The 18,268-nt window shown below is 41.2% G+C and overlaps 1 protein-coding gene across 3 annotated transcripts in view; it reads left to right on the top strand.

Moving 5' to 3' along the window:
- Positions 1-18,268, top strand: part of CDK8 (cyclin dependent kinase 8) — a 95,827-nt gene that overhangs the window by 35,958 nt on the left and 41,601 nt on the right. For all 3 annotated transcript variants that reach the window (XM_040979862.1, XM_040979861.1, XM_040979863.1), the window contains exons 2-3: positions 9,002-9,077; positions 13,270-13,380. In XM_040979862.1, coding sequence (XP_040835796.1) covers positions 9,002-9,077; positions 13,270-13,380 — 187 coding nt within the window. The remainder of the gene's footprint in view (positions 1-9,001; positions 9,078-13,269; positions 13,381-18,268) is intronic.

The raw sequence follows: 18,268 nt of genomic DNA, 5'->3' as shown, positions 1-18,268 counted from the left end.
ACTACCCTGTCCAGCCTGCCCAATACCTAGGTGTGGACCGCATGCTCATCAGTGAGAGCTGTGACCCACTGGGGAAGTTTCCCAGGTTCCCTGGCTCAGCTCGGGATACTCCCAGATCCAGTATCTTGCATGCCAGAGGGTGGTTGGTCCTTACCCGGCATAGCCTGGCCCATCCATCCCGGCCTTTGTATGAACTGGTGTGGCCTGGCCCGCCCCACTCTCTATTTTTGGGTACCCATACAAGTCTTACAGCCTGGACCTTACAGCCTAGCCCTAGTACTAGTGAGCACTGGTGAGTTCCATGGTCACGTCTAGCTCAGCCCATCAGCATTCCAACTTTCAAGCTAACCTGTGGAACTTGTAGTTTCATAGGGTTGGGCCCACATATCCCTCACAGAATCCATCCCTGGATCTGGTTCTCTTGCAAGCTGGTTGGTGTCATGGCCCAGTCTAATGTGACCTATCCCCTGATTTGACACTCACAGTCAGGTACAGGGATCTAGCCCTGCCAGGCAAGCCACCAGCCATAGGTTGTATGTGCACTGGCATGAGATGGTTGGCCATGTTCCATGTTAACAAGCCCAACCCAGGACTCCTGTGTGGGCTTCTATATCAGTCTGATCCATAAAGATCTTTAGGTCTCTCCCTTACAAACCACCAAATCTCAATCCCCTTGCTTACCTGCATGTACAGTGGCCCTGTCGTTGGGATTCATTCCTCATCTACACATACAGTGGCCTTATCCATAGATGTCCCTAGACAGTAATTTCACACCCCCAAGACTGCAGAGCTCACCGATGGGCCCACAAGCCCATGATCGTCTCCCCCACCACCACTTAGTAGCAGTGGATGGGGAACTATGATCCCCAGCAGGGTATCTGGATCGGCATGGGTTCCCCCAGCCACAGCCACATGATTGGAGGATCCAGACACCTGTGCTGCTGCACCCGCCAACATGGCAGTAGTGAGCAGAGCCATGGTCCTGAGCATGCCTCGAGCTGTCTGAGATCCGTCCCCACCTTGGTCACTATGGACAGAGGAAATTCTCAGACCTTGAGCTTGGACAAACCCAGGACACCCCCCTCCCCCCCCCCCCCCCCCCGCCCCCAGTAGCAGTGGATGGAGAGCTAGGATCCCCAGCAGGAAGCCTGGTTGGGCATGGGCTCCCACAGTCATAGCCACATGGCTGGGGGATCCAGATACCTGTGCCGTTGTTCAGACTTACCTGGGTTCCACTCACCAGTGCCTATTTTTTTTTTTTCATTCCTTTACTTCTGTGTGTCCTAGTCTGTTTAGGCTTAATGTCATCTGTTTCTTCTATCATGAATGTTAGAGAATGGAATGATTGTATGTGGCCAATATTAAAATATGGTTCTTGAAGCATAGATGCAGTAAGTATAATTTTATTCTTAGTAGAATTAATAAAAATGACAGTTTGGGAAGATGATGTAAGAAAGATTGATAGGGCCTAGCAGCGTGGCCTAGCGGCTAAAGTCCTTGTGTTGAACGCACCCGGGATCCCATATGGGCACCGGTTCTAATCCTGGCAGCCCCACTTCCCATCCAGCTCCCTGCTTGTGGCCTGGGAAAGCAGCCGAGGATGGCCCAAAGCTTTGGGACCCTGCACCTGTGTGGGAGACCTGGAAGAGGTTCCTGGTTCCTGGCTTTGGATCGGCATAGCACCGGCCGTTGCACTCACTTGGGGAGTGAATCATCGGATGGAAGATCTTCCCCTCTGTCTCCTCCTCTCTGTATGTCTGACTTTCTAATAAAAATAAATAAATCTTTTTTTAAAAAAAATTGATGAATAGTTTGAAGGGAAATCCCCAAAGTCTGATTATCTCTAATCACAACTTTATAATGAATAGGTGGGAAAAGACCTAGATTTTCTTTCAACCTTCCAAGAAAAACAATCTGCATGGCTGTTTGTCTAAGCAGTTTAAAAAAATGTAGCATGAAAGGTAATAAATTTGACTTGAATTTCATGAGGCAATACAAATAAAAATTTTGCTTTGTAACTTTTTTGGAGTTTGACCTCTTAAGTTGGGACAATTTTGAATTTCTTTAACCTGTCTTCTTCATCCAGTGCCAAGCTCCAGAAGCTCCACCCAAACCTGGACTCAGTAGTACTAATAATGCTTTATACTTGATCTTCGCCAAAAGGCCGAGAAGCGATACTAATCATCTTTTGAATACAGTTATACTAAAGCAGAACATGTTATTGTGACAAGGTTAAGCTTAAAAAGCTGTTAGGATTTAATTGACCGGGTGATTATGTAGAGAGCCTCTTCTGTTGTTATACTAAAGGCTTTTCATTATATATACTATTATTTGCAGCAGAAATGACTTTTAGATAGTTAGTACTCTGGAGGTCACATCTGAATGTACACTGACAAATTCTGATTATTAAACATTTTATCGTCTACTTCTAAGCTCAGTGCCTAGATCATCAGGTGTAGATTTTCTATAAACAGAAACTTGCCTAAGTATGACGTCATAGAGACTGTTTTGTCTACTCGTTTACTTATTTAAAGCTTTGTTTAGTAGTTGGATGTAATTGCCCAGCAACTAGAGTGCACTGGATTGCACCTAAAAGAAAGGGGCTTAACTATCAACCATTGGTTTGGGTGCTTATTTTAGGAAAGTTGTATACACACTGTATCCTGGCATTAGACGTTGAAAGTGACTAAGAACTTAGAGAGCAATATTACATGTAGGGATTTTACAGGTCTCATTGTTAGAAAGGAACCAGTGTCCAAAATTTAGAAATTCAAACTAGGAGATAGGATTTATATTTCAAGTTATTTGGGCTATGCAAAGAACATGCAAAATAAAGCCTACTCATGTCTGGTTCTAGGTATGTGGACCTTGGACGGTGGGTCCTGGGGAGAAGTTCAGGGCTGGCACAGTAACCCTTGGTGGCATGTTTTCATGGTATTAAACTGTTGGTAATCTGCTGTACTCTGAGCATGGCACACATTTGCATGCTTCTGTAGTTTTGTGTGTGTTGTTTCCAAGTCTGGCATATCACTCATAACTGTTGATTTTCTCTATGCAACACCTCACTGTCTTCCTGAAAAGCTTCCTAAGTCTTAATGGGTTTAAGTAGAATTTCTAAGGCTTTCTTGTGTCTGGCTCCAATGCTTCAAGATACATTATATCTCTTGTATTTCTAGTATTTACAACACTACATGGCAGTTATTCCCTCACATAATCGGCTTCCACTGGATCTTAGTGAAACTAAGGAGCAAATTATTTACATTTCTTGTGTGCCTTTTATTAAAGAAATCTATGGATGGGTTAAAAAAATACATGTACCATGTCAAAGATGGTAATTACATTAGGTGATTTTCTTTTCTTTTTTTTTAAAAGATTTATTTTTATTATTTTTTCACTGGAAAGGCAGATATACAGAGAGGAGAGACAGAGAGGAAGGTCTTCCGTCCCATGATTCACTCCCCAAGTGAGCGCAACGGCTGATACTATGCCGATCCGAAGCCAGGAGCCTCTTCCGGGTCTCCTACATGCGGGTGCAGGGTCCCAAAGCCTTGGGCCATCCTCGACTGCTTTCCCAGGCCACAGGCAGGGAGCTGGAAGGGAAGTGGGGCTGCCGGGATTAGAACCGGCACCCATATGGGATCCCAGGTGTGCAAGGCGAGGACCTTTAACCACTTGCACCACCGCGCCGGGCCCCATTAGGTGATTTTCAAGGGGACGTCACCTTAAAATGAAATATCTTTTTTCAAATTATTTGATATTCTCTCAATTGCACTTATTTCCAATAATTTTCTTTAATGAAGATGTATGTAATTGCTTAGGGTAGGAGAGCAAGGACTGATTACAGACTAAAATTTGTCTTTAGTTCATAAGGAAACTCATATGCCAACTTAAGCATAGTAGAATATGCCATACTCCCCAGTTAGCAATAAGGTTAAATCAGTATGCTGAATATGAAAGTGTAACACTTGTTCTGATCCAAATTTCACTTTGATTTTATGTCCTTAACTTTTTAAAAAAAGTTTATTTATTTATTTTTATTGCAAAGTCAGATATACAGAGAGGAGGAGAGACAGAAAGATAATCTGTCTGATGATTCACTCCTGAAGTCACCTCGACGGCCAGAGCTGAGCCAATCTCAAGCCAGCAGCTAGGAGCTTCTTCTGGGTCTCTCACGTGGGTGCAGGGCTCCAAGACTTTGGGCCATCCTTGACTGCTTTCCCAGGCCACAGGCAGGGAGCTGGATGGGAAGTGGGGCTGCTGGGATCAGCACTAACACCCAAATGGGATCCTGGCTCCTTCAAGGCAAGGACTTTAGTTGCTGGGCCACCATGCCGGGCCCTGTCCTTAACTTTTTAAGTCTCTGAGTTTTTCAGACTTAGTACTAAGTATAGACATTCTTAAGGCCTTTTCCATATAAATTCCCAAAATTATAAAATAATTTTGTAAAGGTCATTGTCATGAAAAAATCTTTTTCCAGAGAAATAATGTTGTAATTCTGACTCATTTTCTTGAAAATGTGTCAAATATATTTCAAAGGCCTGGTGCAATGGCTCAGTGATTAATTCCTTACCTTGCATGTGCCAGAATTCCGTACGGGTGCTGGTTCGTGGCCCAGCTGCTCCAGTTCCCATCCAGATCCTTGCTTATGACTTGGGAAAGCAATGAAGAATGTCCCACGGCCTTGGGATCCTGTACTTGTGTGGGAGACTGGGAAGAAGCTCCTTGCTCCTGGCTTTGGATCAGCTCAGCTCAGGCCATTGAGGTCACTTGGGTAGTGAGTCAGCAAATGGAAGATCTTTCTGTCTTTCCTTCTCTCTGTAAATCTGCCTTTCCAATAAAAATAAATAATCAAAACAATTTTTTTTATCCTTGATGTTAAGTAGTTGATCAGGGTGGGAAGAATCAAGGGTTAGCAGAAATTGGGTGTGATCATGATTTCCAAATTTTCCTTTTTCCTGTATCTGGGGAAAGAAGCCATACCCAGACTTGCAACCACCCCAGTACCCAGGAATGGAGAATGGCTACCTGATATGAACCCAGGGTCCCTGATGTGGAGCATGCTCTGAGGGTCTGCTTAAGTGATTCTGACAGTTCTCAAATACTGTCCATCTCACCCATCCAGGGATGAGGAAATCTTTTCAAGGTTCATTTGCTGACACAGTCCATCCCATAGTCTCCATTTGCCCGGAGGTTTGCTGTCAATACTTGGCTGGGGTAGTTGTCCAATTTATCCTGCCCTCTTTCCTCTGCTGTGGTACAGGATGTCCTCTGCAGGCTCCAGTGGGCTCCCATATCCTCTGTGTGCATCTAGGTTTGCCATCCACTGCTTGTCTTCCATGGAAGTGGACCAGTTCTGGCACATGCACTCTACAGTCAGGCAATCAGTCCTGGACTTGAACCCTCATATCCCTGCCTGCCCCCACCTGTGCCATCCCTGAGACCTCCTGCATACCCACACACTAAGCAGTGGGTTTTGCCTGCACCATTGGTGCTCCAGGCTGTCTACCTCAGTCCCTGCTGGACCCTCTATCCAGGGCTCATGGATCCCACAAGCCAGGACCTGGGCATATGACTTGGGTCCTGCCAAACCTTCTGCTGGGACTCACAGACCAACCACCCATCACTCAGGCAGGCCAAAGGACTGAGGCCAGGCAACCTGGGCCCCACAGGGCCCATGCCCCCCGCTTCCCCATATATCTGTAGAAAAAAAAATAGATTAGGCCAGGCGACTATGGTGGCACACTGGAAATGTTAACACAGATTTGGCATTGACTAGGTCCAGGATGCCTGCCAGCTTTTAGCTGGTTTTTTTTTCCCAGCAGTGTAATACTTGCTTAGGTACAGTGCAACCTAGGCTGTTGCCACAGCTGGGGGAAAATAATTACATCTTAAAAATACATATTTTTTAAAAAATAAAGCAATGCAAATCTTAGTAATAGTTGGAAATACAACTGAGGTGGCCATTGTGCTGGTGTGGGCTAAGTTGCCACTTTTAGACACTCCGCTGTGAATGCAGCTTCCTCCTCTTGTGACAGAGACAGCAGTCGATGGCTCCGGGGCGTGGGCTGCTCCCTCTGTGTGGAAACTCAGATGGAGTTCTGAGCTTCTAGCTTCATGCTGGCTCCACGTACTGCAGGCATTTGGAGAATAAAACAGTGAATGAAAGATCAGTCTGTTTCTGTTTGACTCTTAAATGGATCAAAATAAGTAAATAAAAATTAAAATTATAAAGTGTTGGGAGCAAGCATTTAGCCTGGAAGTTGAGACTCGTGTGTCCTGCGCCTGAGTCCTTGGTTCAGTCCCAGCCTCAGCCTCTGGTTCCAGCTTCTTGCCAGTGCAGCCTCTGGTTGTCAGCCGTGATGGCTCCAGTAATTGAGTTGCTGCTGCCCATGGGGGAGACTTCATTCATGTTTCTGTTAGGGAGTGAAGAAGTGGATATGAGTTTTAAATGAACTTAAATAGTTGATTATTTTCCAGTCTCGTCTATCTTTATTAAAAAGGTCTTCAAACTACAGTTATTTTAGCAGTTGCCCTGTTTTCTTCCCTTGTGATAATTAGCTACATATCTATCTGTATCCCATTCATTTCGCCTTTTGCAGTACAGATCCTTCTGTTACATCACTACAAATGCCAAGTCTTTACCTAGTACATTATCCAGTGGTGAGTTAATTTCTAATTTCACTAATACTTTTTAAGTTCTTATGTTATTAGATTTCTCTGCATTTCTTGGCACAGTTTACTGTTCTGCCTTTCTTGGTGTATTTTTCTTGTGACAGCCTTTGTGTTGTTTTCATTGTGACTACTCATGGCTTTGATTATTGTCTGTATTCTGATTACTGCCAATTTACCTTCGGCTCTCTTGCGCTTCAGGCATGTTTATTTAGCATGGCATGAACCATACCAACTTTTACATCTCATGGGTCCTAAAAACTCAACCTACACAAAAGAGCCATTCCTGCTTCTCCCAGCAACTTCTTCTTGATGTGTTTCTTGTTTTAGTTGACAGTGATGTCATTAGCTTATTGGCCAAGATAGGCATTGTTATTTTAGGCGCTTCTGTGTTAGCCCTGGTAGTCTGTGACCAAGCGCTATTGGCTATACCTTGTGTCTCCACTTTCTAACCTCTTACTGAAAAAACTTTGAAGAACTCCACCTGTTCCTTTTTTTTTTTAAGATTTATTTATTTTTATTGGAAAGGCAGATATACAGAGAGGAGGAGAGACAGAGAGGAAAATCTTCCGTCTGATGATTCACTCCCCAATTGGCCACAACGGCTGTAACTAAACCAGTCCAAAGCCAGGAGTCAGGAACTTCTTCAGGGTCTCCTGTGTGGGTGCAGGGTCCCAAGGCTTTGGGCTGTCCTGGACTGCTTTCCCAGGCCACAAGCAGGGAGCTGGATGGGAAGTGGGGCTGCTGGGATTAATCCTGGTGCCCATATGGGACCTTAACCACTACACTATCATGTCAGGCCCAATTCTTCCTGTTCTTAAAAAGAGTTCCATGTTCCGCTTCCTAATTTTGTCCTCAGCCTCATCTCCACTTGTATACTGTGTCCATTCTCCTTCACATACTTCATTTTCTCACAGCTCATCTACCTGCAGCCTTGCTTGGATATCCCTGAAATCTTTTAGAGAGTTTACAAGATGAACATTTTTATAATAATAATGCATGATATTATTTACCTTTCTCATGAGTGTACAGTTGGTTTTTTCAGGGATGACACAGAATGTGTGTCATTCTGCTGGTGGGAATGTGCTTTTGTATTTCTATGCTTTAATTTAAGAAAAATATTTTAACGTAAACATTGTCTATATGTATGTTTGGGAGATATTATTTAACACTTTGGTACATATATACATTTTATAATATCTGCCCACCCAATAGTCTTGTATTTTAAATTGTTTGAATTTTTAAACTACAAAAGGTCGTGAGAAACCTCATTGATTTCCAGGGAGATAAAGCTGTCCTGTGTCTAAAGAAGTTTCTTAGCAGTTATTCAGACCTTAGTTAGATGTTACGTATTTTGAGAAGTCTCTGTTTGGGTTCTTCATCAAAGTCACCTTTAGATAACCTCTGATTTCTGACTTGCACTTAAATTGTTTTCTGATGAATTGCTTGATAATTACCTGTGTAAGCCAGTGGATTCAGAACTCTTCCATAGAAGAAGGAACTCGTGTGTATTCCTCGTTCTTAGTAGAGTTCAGGACATTTAGGAAGTGCCTGATAAATACCTGTTGTATAGATGAGGGTAACATTATTAATTAGATTACTAATTTTAAATGGTAACCATTTTGTTCTATTCTGGTACATTCCTTTGATCTTCCATCTGATGGTTCACTCCCCAAGTGAGTGCAATGGCTGGAGCTGAGCCGATCTGAAGTCAGGAGCCAGGAGCTCTTCCAGGTCTCCCATGCGGGTGCAGGGTCCCAAGTATTTGGGCTGTCCTTGACTCCTTTCCTGGGCCACAAGCAGGGAGCTGGATGGGAAGCAGGGCTGCCGGGATTAGAACCGATGCCCATATGGGATCCTGGTGTGTACAAGGCGAGTACTTGAGCCGCTGGGCCACGCTGCTGGGCCCTGGATAGGTTTTATGAACAAATTTTGTGTGTGTGTGTTGGGTACCTGCAAACACACAGTCTCTCTCTCTCTCTCTCTGTCACGCACGCACACACACACACACACACACACACACACACACACACAGAGTTGTGTATGTATATTAGAACATAAACAACCCATTACTAGGAGTTAGGAGTATTGTATGGACAGTATGCATTGTACCAATATGCATAAAGACGTGCATATGTGTTTCCAAGTAACTGTGGAGCCTTGGACAAGCCTTTTTGATTCCTTTATCAAATGATAAAAATTAGCCTAGCTCATCCCAACAGTTTTGATTAAATGTGAAAGATGGCAAATGTGTATTAAGTATTTGACTTGTCCTTTATTTGAAGTAGACACCAATTTAGGTTTGTTTGTTAATATGACTTTGTTTTCACAGGAAGGATGATAAAGACTACGCTTTAAAACAAATAGAAGGAACCGGGATCTCCATGTCAGCGTGTAGAGAAATAGCGGTAAGTGCAGCTCTGTCACTGTCAGCTGACTTACGAGTGTCAGCCCTGTAGGTCTGGGTATTGGCTTGTCACATTAATTGAATATTGGTGAACATTTTCATGTCAGCAATCTGGACAATATATTTGTTTCCTAAGATGAAGTAAAAGGTGACATGTAGTTCTAGCAAAAGTTTCAATTTAGCTTTAGGGTGAAGTTAATGTTTACATAAGCAGATGCTTTCACTGTCAGTATTGCTGATAGTTGTGGGCTCAATTTTTATTTCCACTTGCTTGTAGTAAAGGTTGCCAGTCCGTATAAAATTGCTTCCATTTTAAGAGTGGGATTAGTGTTAGTACTTGTCAGATTTAATGAGATTGTATTTGATGTTTATTGTATCTCTACATTTTCATATGCGAAATATATGCATTTTCTTTTTGGAAGCATTGCTTTCCTGTGGCAGTAAGAGTCTCATTTTGATTCCAAAGGGAAGTGATTCTTTATGTTAATAAGTTAATAATTAGACATGGATTTGAACTGAGTTTTACGTCTTCAAGATTTACTTCAACTTTTACTATTATAAAAGTGTGGGTTTTTTCAGACTTTAATCAGAATATCCTAAGATATGTATTGCTTTCTTTGCGTATGTGGTTTTTAGTCCTTTTCTTTGCTCTGGGTGTATTCCGTTATAGCCTGGGAATCCCAATTTAAACATTGTCCTTACTGATCAGATTCTGTATCAATGAACCTCAGTCAGCAGTCACTCTTAAGGTATAGATTAATAAGAACAGAGAGTAGCGTAGTAAAATGAGAGAACGACAGACCAGTTGAGGTGTGGGAGGATGTGTAAGAGGTACTGCTGATGGGGAAATGTAGTTGAAATGGAGGACATTCGTCAACAAAGGCAAGCCATGTGCATAAAAGTCTTTAAAAATGCATGTCATGGAAGCAGCATTCTTTCAAAAATTTTTCTCTGCTAAAATAATCATTGTTTAGTTTTATGATTCCCCATTTTTAAGTAGAGGCAAGATACCTATATATTAATTATCAGTTCTTAAACATCTGTTGTGTATATACTAGTCAATTTATTAATTCTTTTGAGATAATAATCAGATAACCAGATTGGTGTTTTCCATTTATTTATTTATTTTTTAAAGATTTATTTTTATTATTTTTTTTATTGGAAAGGCGAATATATAGAGAGGAGAGACAGAGAGGAAGACAGAACTGCATGAGAATTTGTTTTAAATCAAAGAGCATTGTGCATTTTTAACCTTATTTTAGTGTAAGTGGTTTGTCTTGTGTATCACCACAATTCCCTGTGAGCTAGAATCCCTTTAGCTTTGTTGTTTATTACAACTGTGCATGTGTGGATCATCAATTCTAAGAGGCCTCCTTAAATTGGGAGGGGAGGACGCAGGCCAAGTTTCAGTTTTGCTTTTTAAGACTCGTTGCCACCTTAATCTGAGCATCTCAAATTTATCTTCCACAAGAGTTTAGCTGAAGAAAAGTTTGCATAGTTTTAAAAAAGTGGCAATAAGTTTGGAATATTTTTTTTTATTTGTACAGTGATCTTAACTCCAATTATCGCTATGCTTAAGACATATGTTTATAGTTTATTTTTCTGTGTGAAAATTTAATAATAGAAAGCAATGTAGTTTTGATAATATTTGAGGTTTTATTTCTTACTATAAATGGTATTTATTGGCAGGATATTGTTTCATGTATTATTTATTTGTACTGCAGGCATTCAAATTAAATGTGACGTGTGATAAATGGAATAAATCAGGTTGATGGTGAATTATGTATTAGAAGTAGTGATCTTAATAGTTACAAAAATACTTTTGCTCTCAGTAGAATTGAAAAAAACATGATTTTGTTGATAGGAAACATGGTGCCAGTGTACTTAAACCTGTTGTTTTCAGAATATTTTTTACATAGAATCTTCAGAAGCGCAGTATGTAAAAGTGAGTGCTCACTCAGAATGTTCCTGTGAAGGCAGCCCCAGAGTAGGGGGAGGGAGTCTTACCTGCTGGAGTAATGCGTAAAGCTGTCGTCAGTGACGCCAGCATCCTTCTGTGAGTGCTTGCTCATGCACCTGCTGCTCCATTTCCAGCCCATCTCCTATTTTCCCCTATGGGGAAAAGCACCGTAAGATAGCCCAGGTGTTAGAGCCTTAGCCACCCATGTAGGAGACTTGGAATAAGTTCCTGTCTTTGGCCTGGCCACTGTACATCTGGGAACTGAATCAGGAGCGGAAAATTCTCTCTGTATCACTCACTTAAAAGTAGAATAAAGAAATCTTTTTTTAAAAAAAGTTTGTAAGCTGCAGATAAACTGTGGAGGAACATTTCTTGGCACAGAACATCTTCAGTGTGGATGGCTGCTATAAAAGCTCATCTCTGACTAGGCCGAGTCAGTGCCAGGTTCAGAGGCTTGAAGCCCTGAAAGGTGAGAATCTGACCTTTGGGCAGTGCTGCAGGCTGCAGTGAAAGAGATGGCGCTCGGTGAGAACCACAGGGCCTTCAAGTACATCGGGAGGCACGGGTGAGGTACAGTGCACTGAGGGACCAGTAAGAAAATGTGAGTGACAGAGCTCCTCTCTCAGGGTGCCCTTCTGAATTGTTGTCCCTGAACAAAGGAGATACAGTGTTGGGCTGATAACGCTCCTATGTACCCTCTTCTTGTTATCTATTTGTTGATCTTCTGCCGTATCTGAGTAGAGTTCTCCCTCCAAATATTACTCCTTTATCCAATCAGTGGGTCAACGTCTACTGCTTTAGGAGAACCTTTGCACACACCGTTGCTGCAACCAAAGGAAGATCCCCGAAAGTCATTGAATGCAATTCTGGAAGGATTATATCTGTGACTACATCGAAACCTGAAGACTTTGCAGTATAGACTCCAGAGCATAGCTATTCCCAAGTCCTTACTTGTTATTTTAGAGATAAACAGTTTTGGATACTGGCCTTTAGGTTTCTGAGGATTGCTTTGTCATCTCTGAAATCCTATAAAGTAGAAAATGATATAAAGTAGAAAATCTCTTGTAGCTCCAGGTGAATTTGTTCAGTGCCCTACATGAATACCCAAATCTGTGAGTGCCCAAGACTTTTATATAACACTGTGTAATATTTGCTTTCAGCCTTGGTATATCCTCCCATATGCCATTGCCCTCTGACTTTGATTTACACATCTGATTCAGCCATACATGGATTGAAAAAGTTTCAGGAAAAAATTGTTCCTGTACTGAGCACGTACAGACTTTCTTCCTTATTATTATTTAAACTGTTGCAACTATAGCATTTCTGCTGCATTGCATATCATGGGTAGTCTGGAAGATGTTTTAATATAGAAATATGTATGCATTCAGTAGAAGCAGTACGTGGTGAGTTCTGAATTTTGTTCGTTTCCTGACTGGTGCTGTGTAGTCTGCTCCTTTCAAATGTTGGGCAGCAACTATAGTTCCAGCTGGCAGTCAGCTCCAAGGCCACAGCGGGAGTGAGCTGGTTCTCTGCCCCGTGTTCTGTGACTAAACCAGAGTATGTGATAGGTAGGTACATTCTGTGCTTTCCATCTGTCATGGGTTAATCACAATGTGACAGCGAGTTGATAAGCATCTGTATGCATGATGGAATGTGCTTGTCCGCAGACAGGGATAAGATTCTGATGCAGGCTGCAGCCTGGGTGGGCCTAGAAGACAGTAGCGTGAGTGAAATAAGCCAGATAAAGAAGGACATGGGTTGTATGATTCCAGTTATGTGAATATTTAGAACTGACAAAGTTTTAGAGACTCACAGAAGAACTGAGGTTACCAGTGGTTTAGGAAAGAGAAAATATGGTTAATTTTGAGTGTAGAGTTTCTATTTGGGATGATAAAAAGTTGAGACACAGTGGTTAAATGCCACTGAATTATATACTTAATAGTTACAAAGGTCATTCTTATGTATATTTCACTGCAGTTAGAAAATAAACAAAATCATCAGCCAAACAACAAAATACATTCTCTCTGTTATACCCTTTCAGGATCTTTTTTGTGTAATTTTTCTCCATCATGTGTTGGCTGAATTACCAATGTGCCTCAAGATTGTGTGACTGCCCATTCGATTTTAAGATTGTATACCACCGAGTTTCTGTTGTGTTTGGATCACAAAGAGTGTAGTTTCTAACCAGTATCTTTGTGACAAAAATGTTTAATGGATTTCCATTGTTTTGCAGTTACTTCGAGAGCTAAAGCATCCGAATGTCATCTCTCTTCAAAAGGTGTTTCTGTCTCATGCTGATAGGAAAGTATGGCTTCTGTTTGACTATGCTGAGCATGATCTCTGGGTGAGTACTGCTGTGGACACGAGTTGCCAGCTTCAGTAAGGTACATTTAAAACAAGAACCAGGCTGCAGGATGTGGTTGATGCATTACCAAGGCTCGAGTATTTGGCTTTGTATTGTTACTCTTTAACAGATACTAAAAAAAGCAATAGAACCTTCAAAGTGTAAATAATTCTTCAGCAATGTTTCATCCATGCTTGGATAATATAAAAAGAGTAATAACTTCTGCTATCAAATTTAGGAGTGGGCCTGGTGAGGTAGCCTAGAGGCTAGCATCCTCACCTTGCATTCCCCAGGGTGTCATATAGGCACGATTTCATGTCCCAGCTGCTCTACTTCGCATCTAGCTCCCTACCTGTGGCCTGGGAAAGCAGTGGAGGACAGACCATAGCCTTGGGACCCTGTACCTGCTGGGGACCTGGAAGAAGCTCCTGGCTCCTGGCTTCGAATTGGCTCAGCTCCGGCTGTTGTGGCTACTTGGGGAGTGAAGCAGCTGATAGTGGATCTTTACTTTCTGTCTTTTCATCTCTCTGTAAATCTGACTTTCCGATTAAAAAAATCCAAAATATTTAGGAGCAACGTATTCTCTTTCATTAAAATGAGAATGTGGCATAATCATAGAAGAATGAATCTGTAATACTTGGGAGACTAGACTGAGACCTTGTGGTCTTGTTATTTGTCATGATATAAGGCAAATCCTTTAATAGCTTTAAGCTGCAGTTTTCTTCATGTGTAAAGTGCAAATACTTTTCCAACATTTTTATAGGAATTTTCTTGGAAACAATTTTTCAATTTGAAGTTGTAATCTAATTATACTCTACAAATGAAGGAAAAAGATTTTGTTTATTAGGTGTCAACACAATTGATATTAATCCAATGCATTTCTTATTTTTTAAAAAAAATTTCTTCTTATTTTTATTGGAAAGTCAGATATACAGAGAGGAGGAGAGACAGAGAGGAAAATCTTCCATCTGATGATTTACCCCCCAAGTGGCCACAACAGCCGGAATTGAACTGATCTGAAGCCAGGAGCTTCTTCCTGGTATCCCACATGGTGCAGAATCCCAAGGCTTTGGGCCATCCTCGACTGCTTTCCCAGGCCACAAGCAGGGAGCTGGATGGGAAACAGGGCCTACGGGATTAGAACCGGCGCCCATGTGGGATCCCAAGCGTGTGCAAGGCGAGGACTTCAGGCACTCGGCTACTGCATTGGCCCACATTTGTTCTTTTTCTCTGTAGTAACTCAGTATTGTATTTACTTACATTAGACACACTGTTGCAGGGGATAGTTCTTTGTGAGTACAAGGTTTACTACAAAATGAATTTATAGCAATTTTTATTGGACTTGGGATAGCAATGTGTTTTTAAGAAACTTGGACCCAATTAACTCTTTGAAGACTTTTCCAAAATTAAGTTATTATAGTTTATTGGTATAAGATTTGGTAATCACAGTAGTTGATAAACTTATTCTAGGAATCATAATTTGTCTAGCTGAAATAGAAACATCTGCCTTAGTATTTTGAATTTTATTGAACAGATTGTTTTTAAACTTGTTATTTGAACAAGTTTTAAGTAACTATAAAAGCAATCCCTTCATTTAATAGTTGTATGTCTTTAAAAATCTAAAATCTAAAATTGTATTTTGAGGATAAGATGTTTTGGTGTGTTCAGTGAACATTTGTGATTATATAGCCCAAGTAATTTTGAAATATGTTTTCAAAACTCCCACCCTCATCAGTGATAAAGAAAATGGAAGGTAATTTACTCCTTTAAAAGGCTTCAACGGAGAGAGAGCGAGGCAGATCTTCAACTTGCTAACTGCCTCTCCACATGGCCTGAGCAACCAAAACCAGGATCCGGCACCACCCACATCTCTGTTAGCGGCAAGGGCCCAGATGCGGTGCCAATTTCCTCTGCTTTCACATGTACATGAGCTGAAATCAGAAATGCAGCAGTTTGAACTTGAACTTGAAGAGGGATGTCTGTGTTGCAGGTGGTAGTCCAGTCCATGGTGACACAAGGCTGGCCTCAAAAACATCTTTAAATACAGATTACAGTTTAAAACACAGTTTTACCCTAGTTTTTAAGCAACTGCTTTATTTTTGTGAGATAGTTTTTCTAGTACTTAAGATCTGTCACGGCATTTGTCAAAATCTTCAAAGTAATTCAAATTTCTATTGATCTGTGGTTTGTAAGTTTAAATAAAAAACCTTGACATAAAAGTAAAGCAAGGCTGGGGCAATGGCTCACTGGCTAAATCCTCACCTTGCAAGTGCCAGGATCCCACCTTGCAAGTTCTGACTGTGCCACTTCCCATCTAGCTCCCTGCCTATGACCTGGGAGAAAGGTGGAAGATGGCCCAAACCCGTGTGACCCTGTAACCACAATGGGAGACCCAGAAGTCCCCGACCCCTGGCTTCAGCTTGGCTCAGCTCCAGTCATTGCAGCCACTTGGGGAATGAACCAGCAGATGGAAGATCTTTCTCTCTGTCTCTCTTCTGTAAATCTGACTTTCCAATAAAAGTAAATGTCTTTAAAAAATAAATATAGGGCCCGGTGCGGTGGCGTGAGTGGTTAAGGTCCTCGCCTTGCACCCCCGGGATCCCATATGGGCGCCGGTTCTATCCCGACAGCCCCGCTTCCCTTCCAGCTCCCTGCCTGTGGCCGGGAGAGCAGTCGAGGACGGCCCAAAGCTTTGGGACCCTGCACCCATGTGGGAGACCCGGAAGAGGCTCCTGGCTTCGGATTGGCATAGCATTGGCCATTGCGCTCACTTGGGGAGTGAATCATCGGATGGAAGATCTTCCTCTCTGTCTCTCCTCTCTGTATATCCTCCTTTCCAATAAAAAAAATATATATATAAATATGTAAATAAAAGTAAAGCAAATGCTATTATACCTATTTTGGAAGCTAAGCTCACTTTTGAAAATGGTAAATTATTTTACTAATGTCAAAATTAGCTTCATTTCCATAATTTTAACATTCCAGAAATTAGAGCTTATCTGGTTTTAATATACTTTCCTATTTATGAAATAAATATTTGTAGATTACTGTTTTCATTACCAAGTTGGTTTCATGGAACTTTTAAAAGAATTTTTTAGTAAAATTTGTTTAGAATTACATTGGAAAGAAGATAGACACATGAAATTTTTTGTTTTTTCCAGCTGTCATCCAGAGTTGATGGTGGTTCTACATCTGTCTTCAAGTATTCTGTTATATTTAAAGAAACATAATCAAGTCAGATTTGGATTACCTAATTAATTCTGCTAAATTAGGGTAACCAATATTAAATTAAAACAAAACACATACTGAAGGCTAATATGCAACCAAATGATATAATCTAACTTGAAGATACATTTTACAGGTCACATCTTTAAAGAAGCATTTATTATCAGCTATAGAACATAGGCAATAGAATTGTATTCTATATGATTTATGGCTACTGATATGTAAAACTTAATTTTACATTAGGTATGCTTCAGTAGATTGTATGCAGTGTTATACTGTGTGCGCATTATCACAATTAGTTTTCTCATATCAATACTCATGTAAACCAAAATGTGGCTTCAGTGTTCAGTTTCAGTTAGAAATTTCATTTACTAAAACAAAAGCAGTATCGTTTCTTCCTTTTCCTTAAAACAGAAGTATTGGAGTTGATTGTCTGGAATAAGGCAGCAGTGGCTAGCAAAAGCAGTTAGCAGTGAAACATTAATTTTTAAAAAATCACTGAGGTGTTAATGAGGTGTCATGGTATGCATACCATGTTTTGTTTTATAGCCTTGGAATATAAAGAAAATGAAGGTAGGAAATTCCCTTACTGTAGTTTTTTATTTTAGAAATATTGATGAGTCATTTGTGATATGTTGATAGAAGTATTAACTGAAGAATTGTATATGCAATCAATTCTCTTATTGCCCCTACACGTATTTTTTTCTTTCCTTCACTACTCTGGCAGGCTTTTAATTTTTTTTTTTTTTAAGATATGCTGTTTTAACTCATGTTTCTTAAACTTGGAGAGCCAGTAGATGATATTTAGAACAGATCTGATTGTCACATCGTACTTTAGGACCAGTGACAAGCCATTGTAGACGAGGGCAGCCTTCTTGGGCGTGTTTGCTCATAAGGAAGAGCGTTAAGGTGGTGTAACGCTGCTGTTAATATGGGTGATCATGCTGTGTCCATGCTGACTAATGGCGTTTACCTTCTCACTGGATATTAACCTACAATGCTAAAATTCACTCCTATGTTCATTATGTCTGTCGATTTCAAGAATCTGCCTGATACCCCATTACAAGTTTTAATTCAGGGTCTCTGTGTCGTGCCTGGGATGTGCGTGTTGGTGTGTAAGCTGGAGCTGACTGCAGCTTGAAAACTTTGCTGCAATGCAACTGTGTTTTAATTACGATGAAGAAGCCTGTCCAGAGAGTAGAACTTTTTTTTTTTTAATATAACTTTTGTACTACATTCATTTATAAAGTTGTGTTCACTGGATGTACAACTATACACAGATGCTTACATGGGGTGGCTCAGGGCAGTGTTTCCCGCTCAGCTGCATCTTCCTCCCTCTCTTCCTTCCCTCCCTTCCTTCTCCCTCTCTCCCTTCCTCCCTTCTTTGCTTGCCTCCCTCCCTGTCTCCCTTTTTCTCTCTCTCTCCCTTCCTTCTCTTTGTTTGTTTATTTGGAACTGAGTGTTATAAATAGAGATGAGAAGATGCAGAGAGCTGTTCTGTCACCAGTTCTCTCCCCAGATGGCTACAACAGACAGGACTGAAACCAGGAGCTTCAGCTGAGTCTTTTACATGGATGGCTGGGACCCAAATAGTTGGACCATCTGCTGTTTCCTAGGTGCATTATCAGGGAGCTGAATCGGAAATGGAGTGGCCTGGACTTGG

Source organism: Ochotona curzoniae, unplaced genomic scaffold, assembly GCF_017591425.1.
Source record: "Ochotona curzoniae isolate NIBS_2020 unplaced genomic scaffold, NIBS_Ocur_1.0 contig_3332, whole genome shotgun sequence".
Taxonomy (NCBI): domain Eukaryota; kingdom Metazoa; phylum Chordata; class Mammalia; order Lagomorpha; family Ochotonidae; genus Ochotona; species Ochotona curzoniae.
Note: the sequence above shows the minus strand (reverse complement) of the source record. Positions and strands in the feature narration are given on the sequence as shown.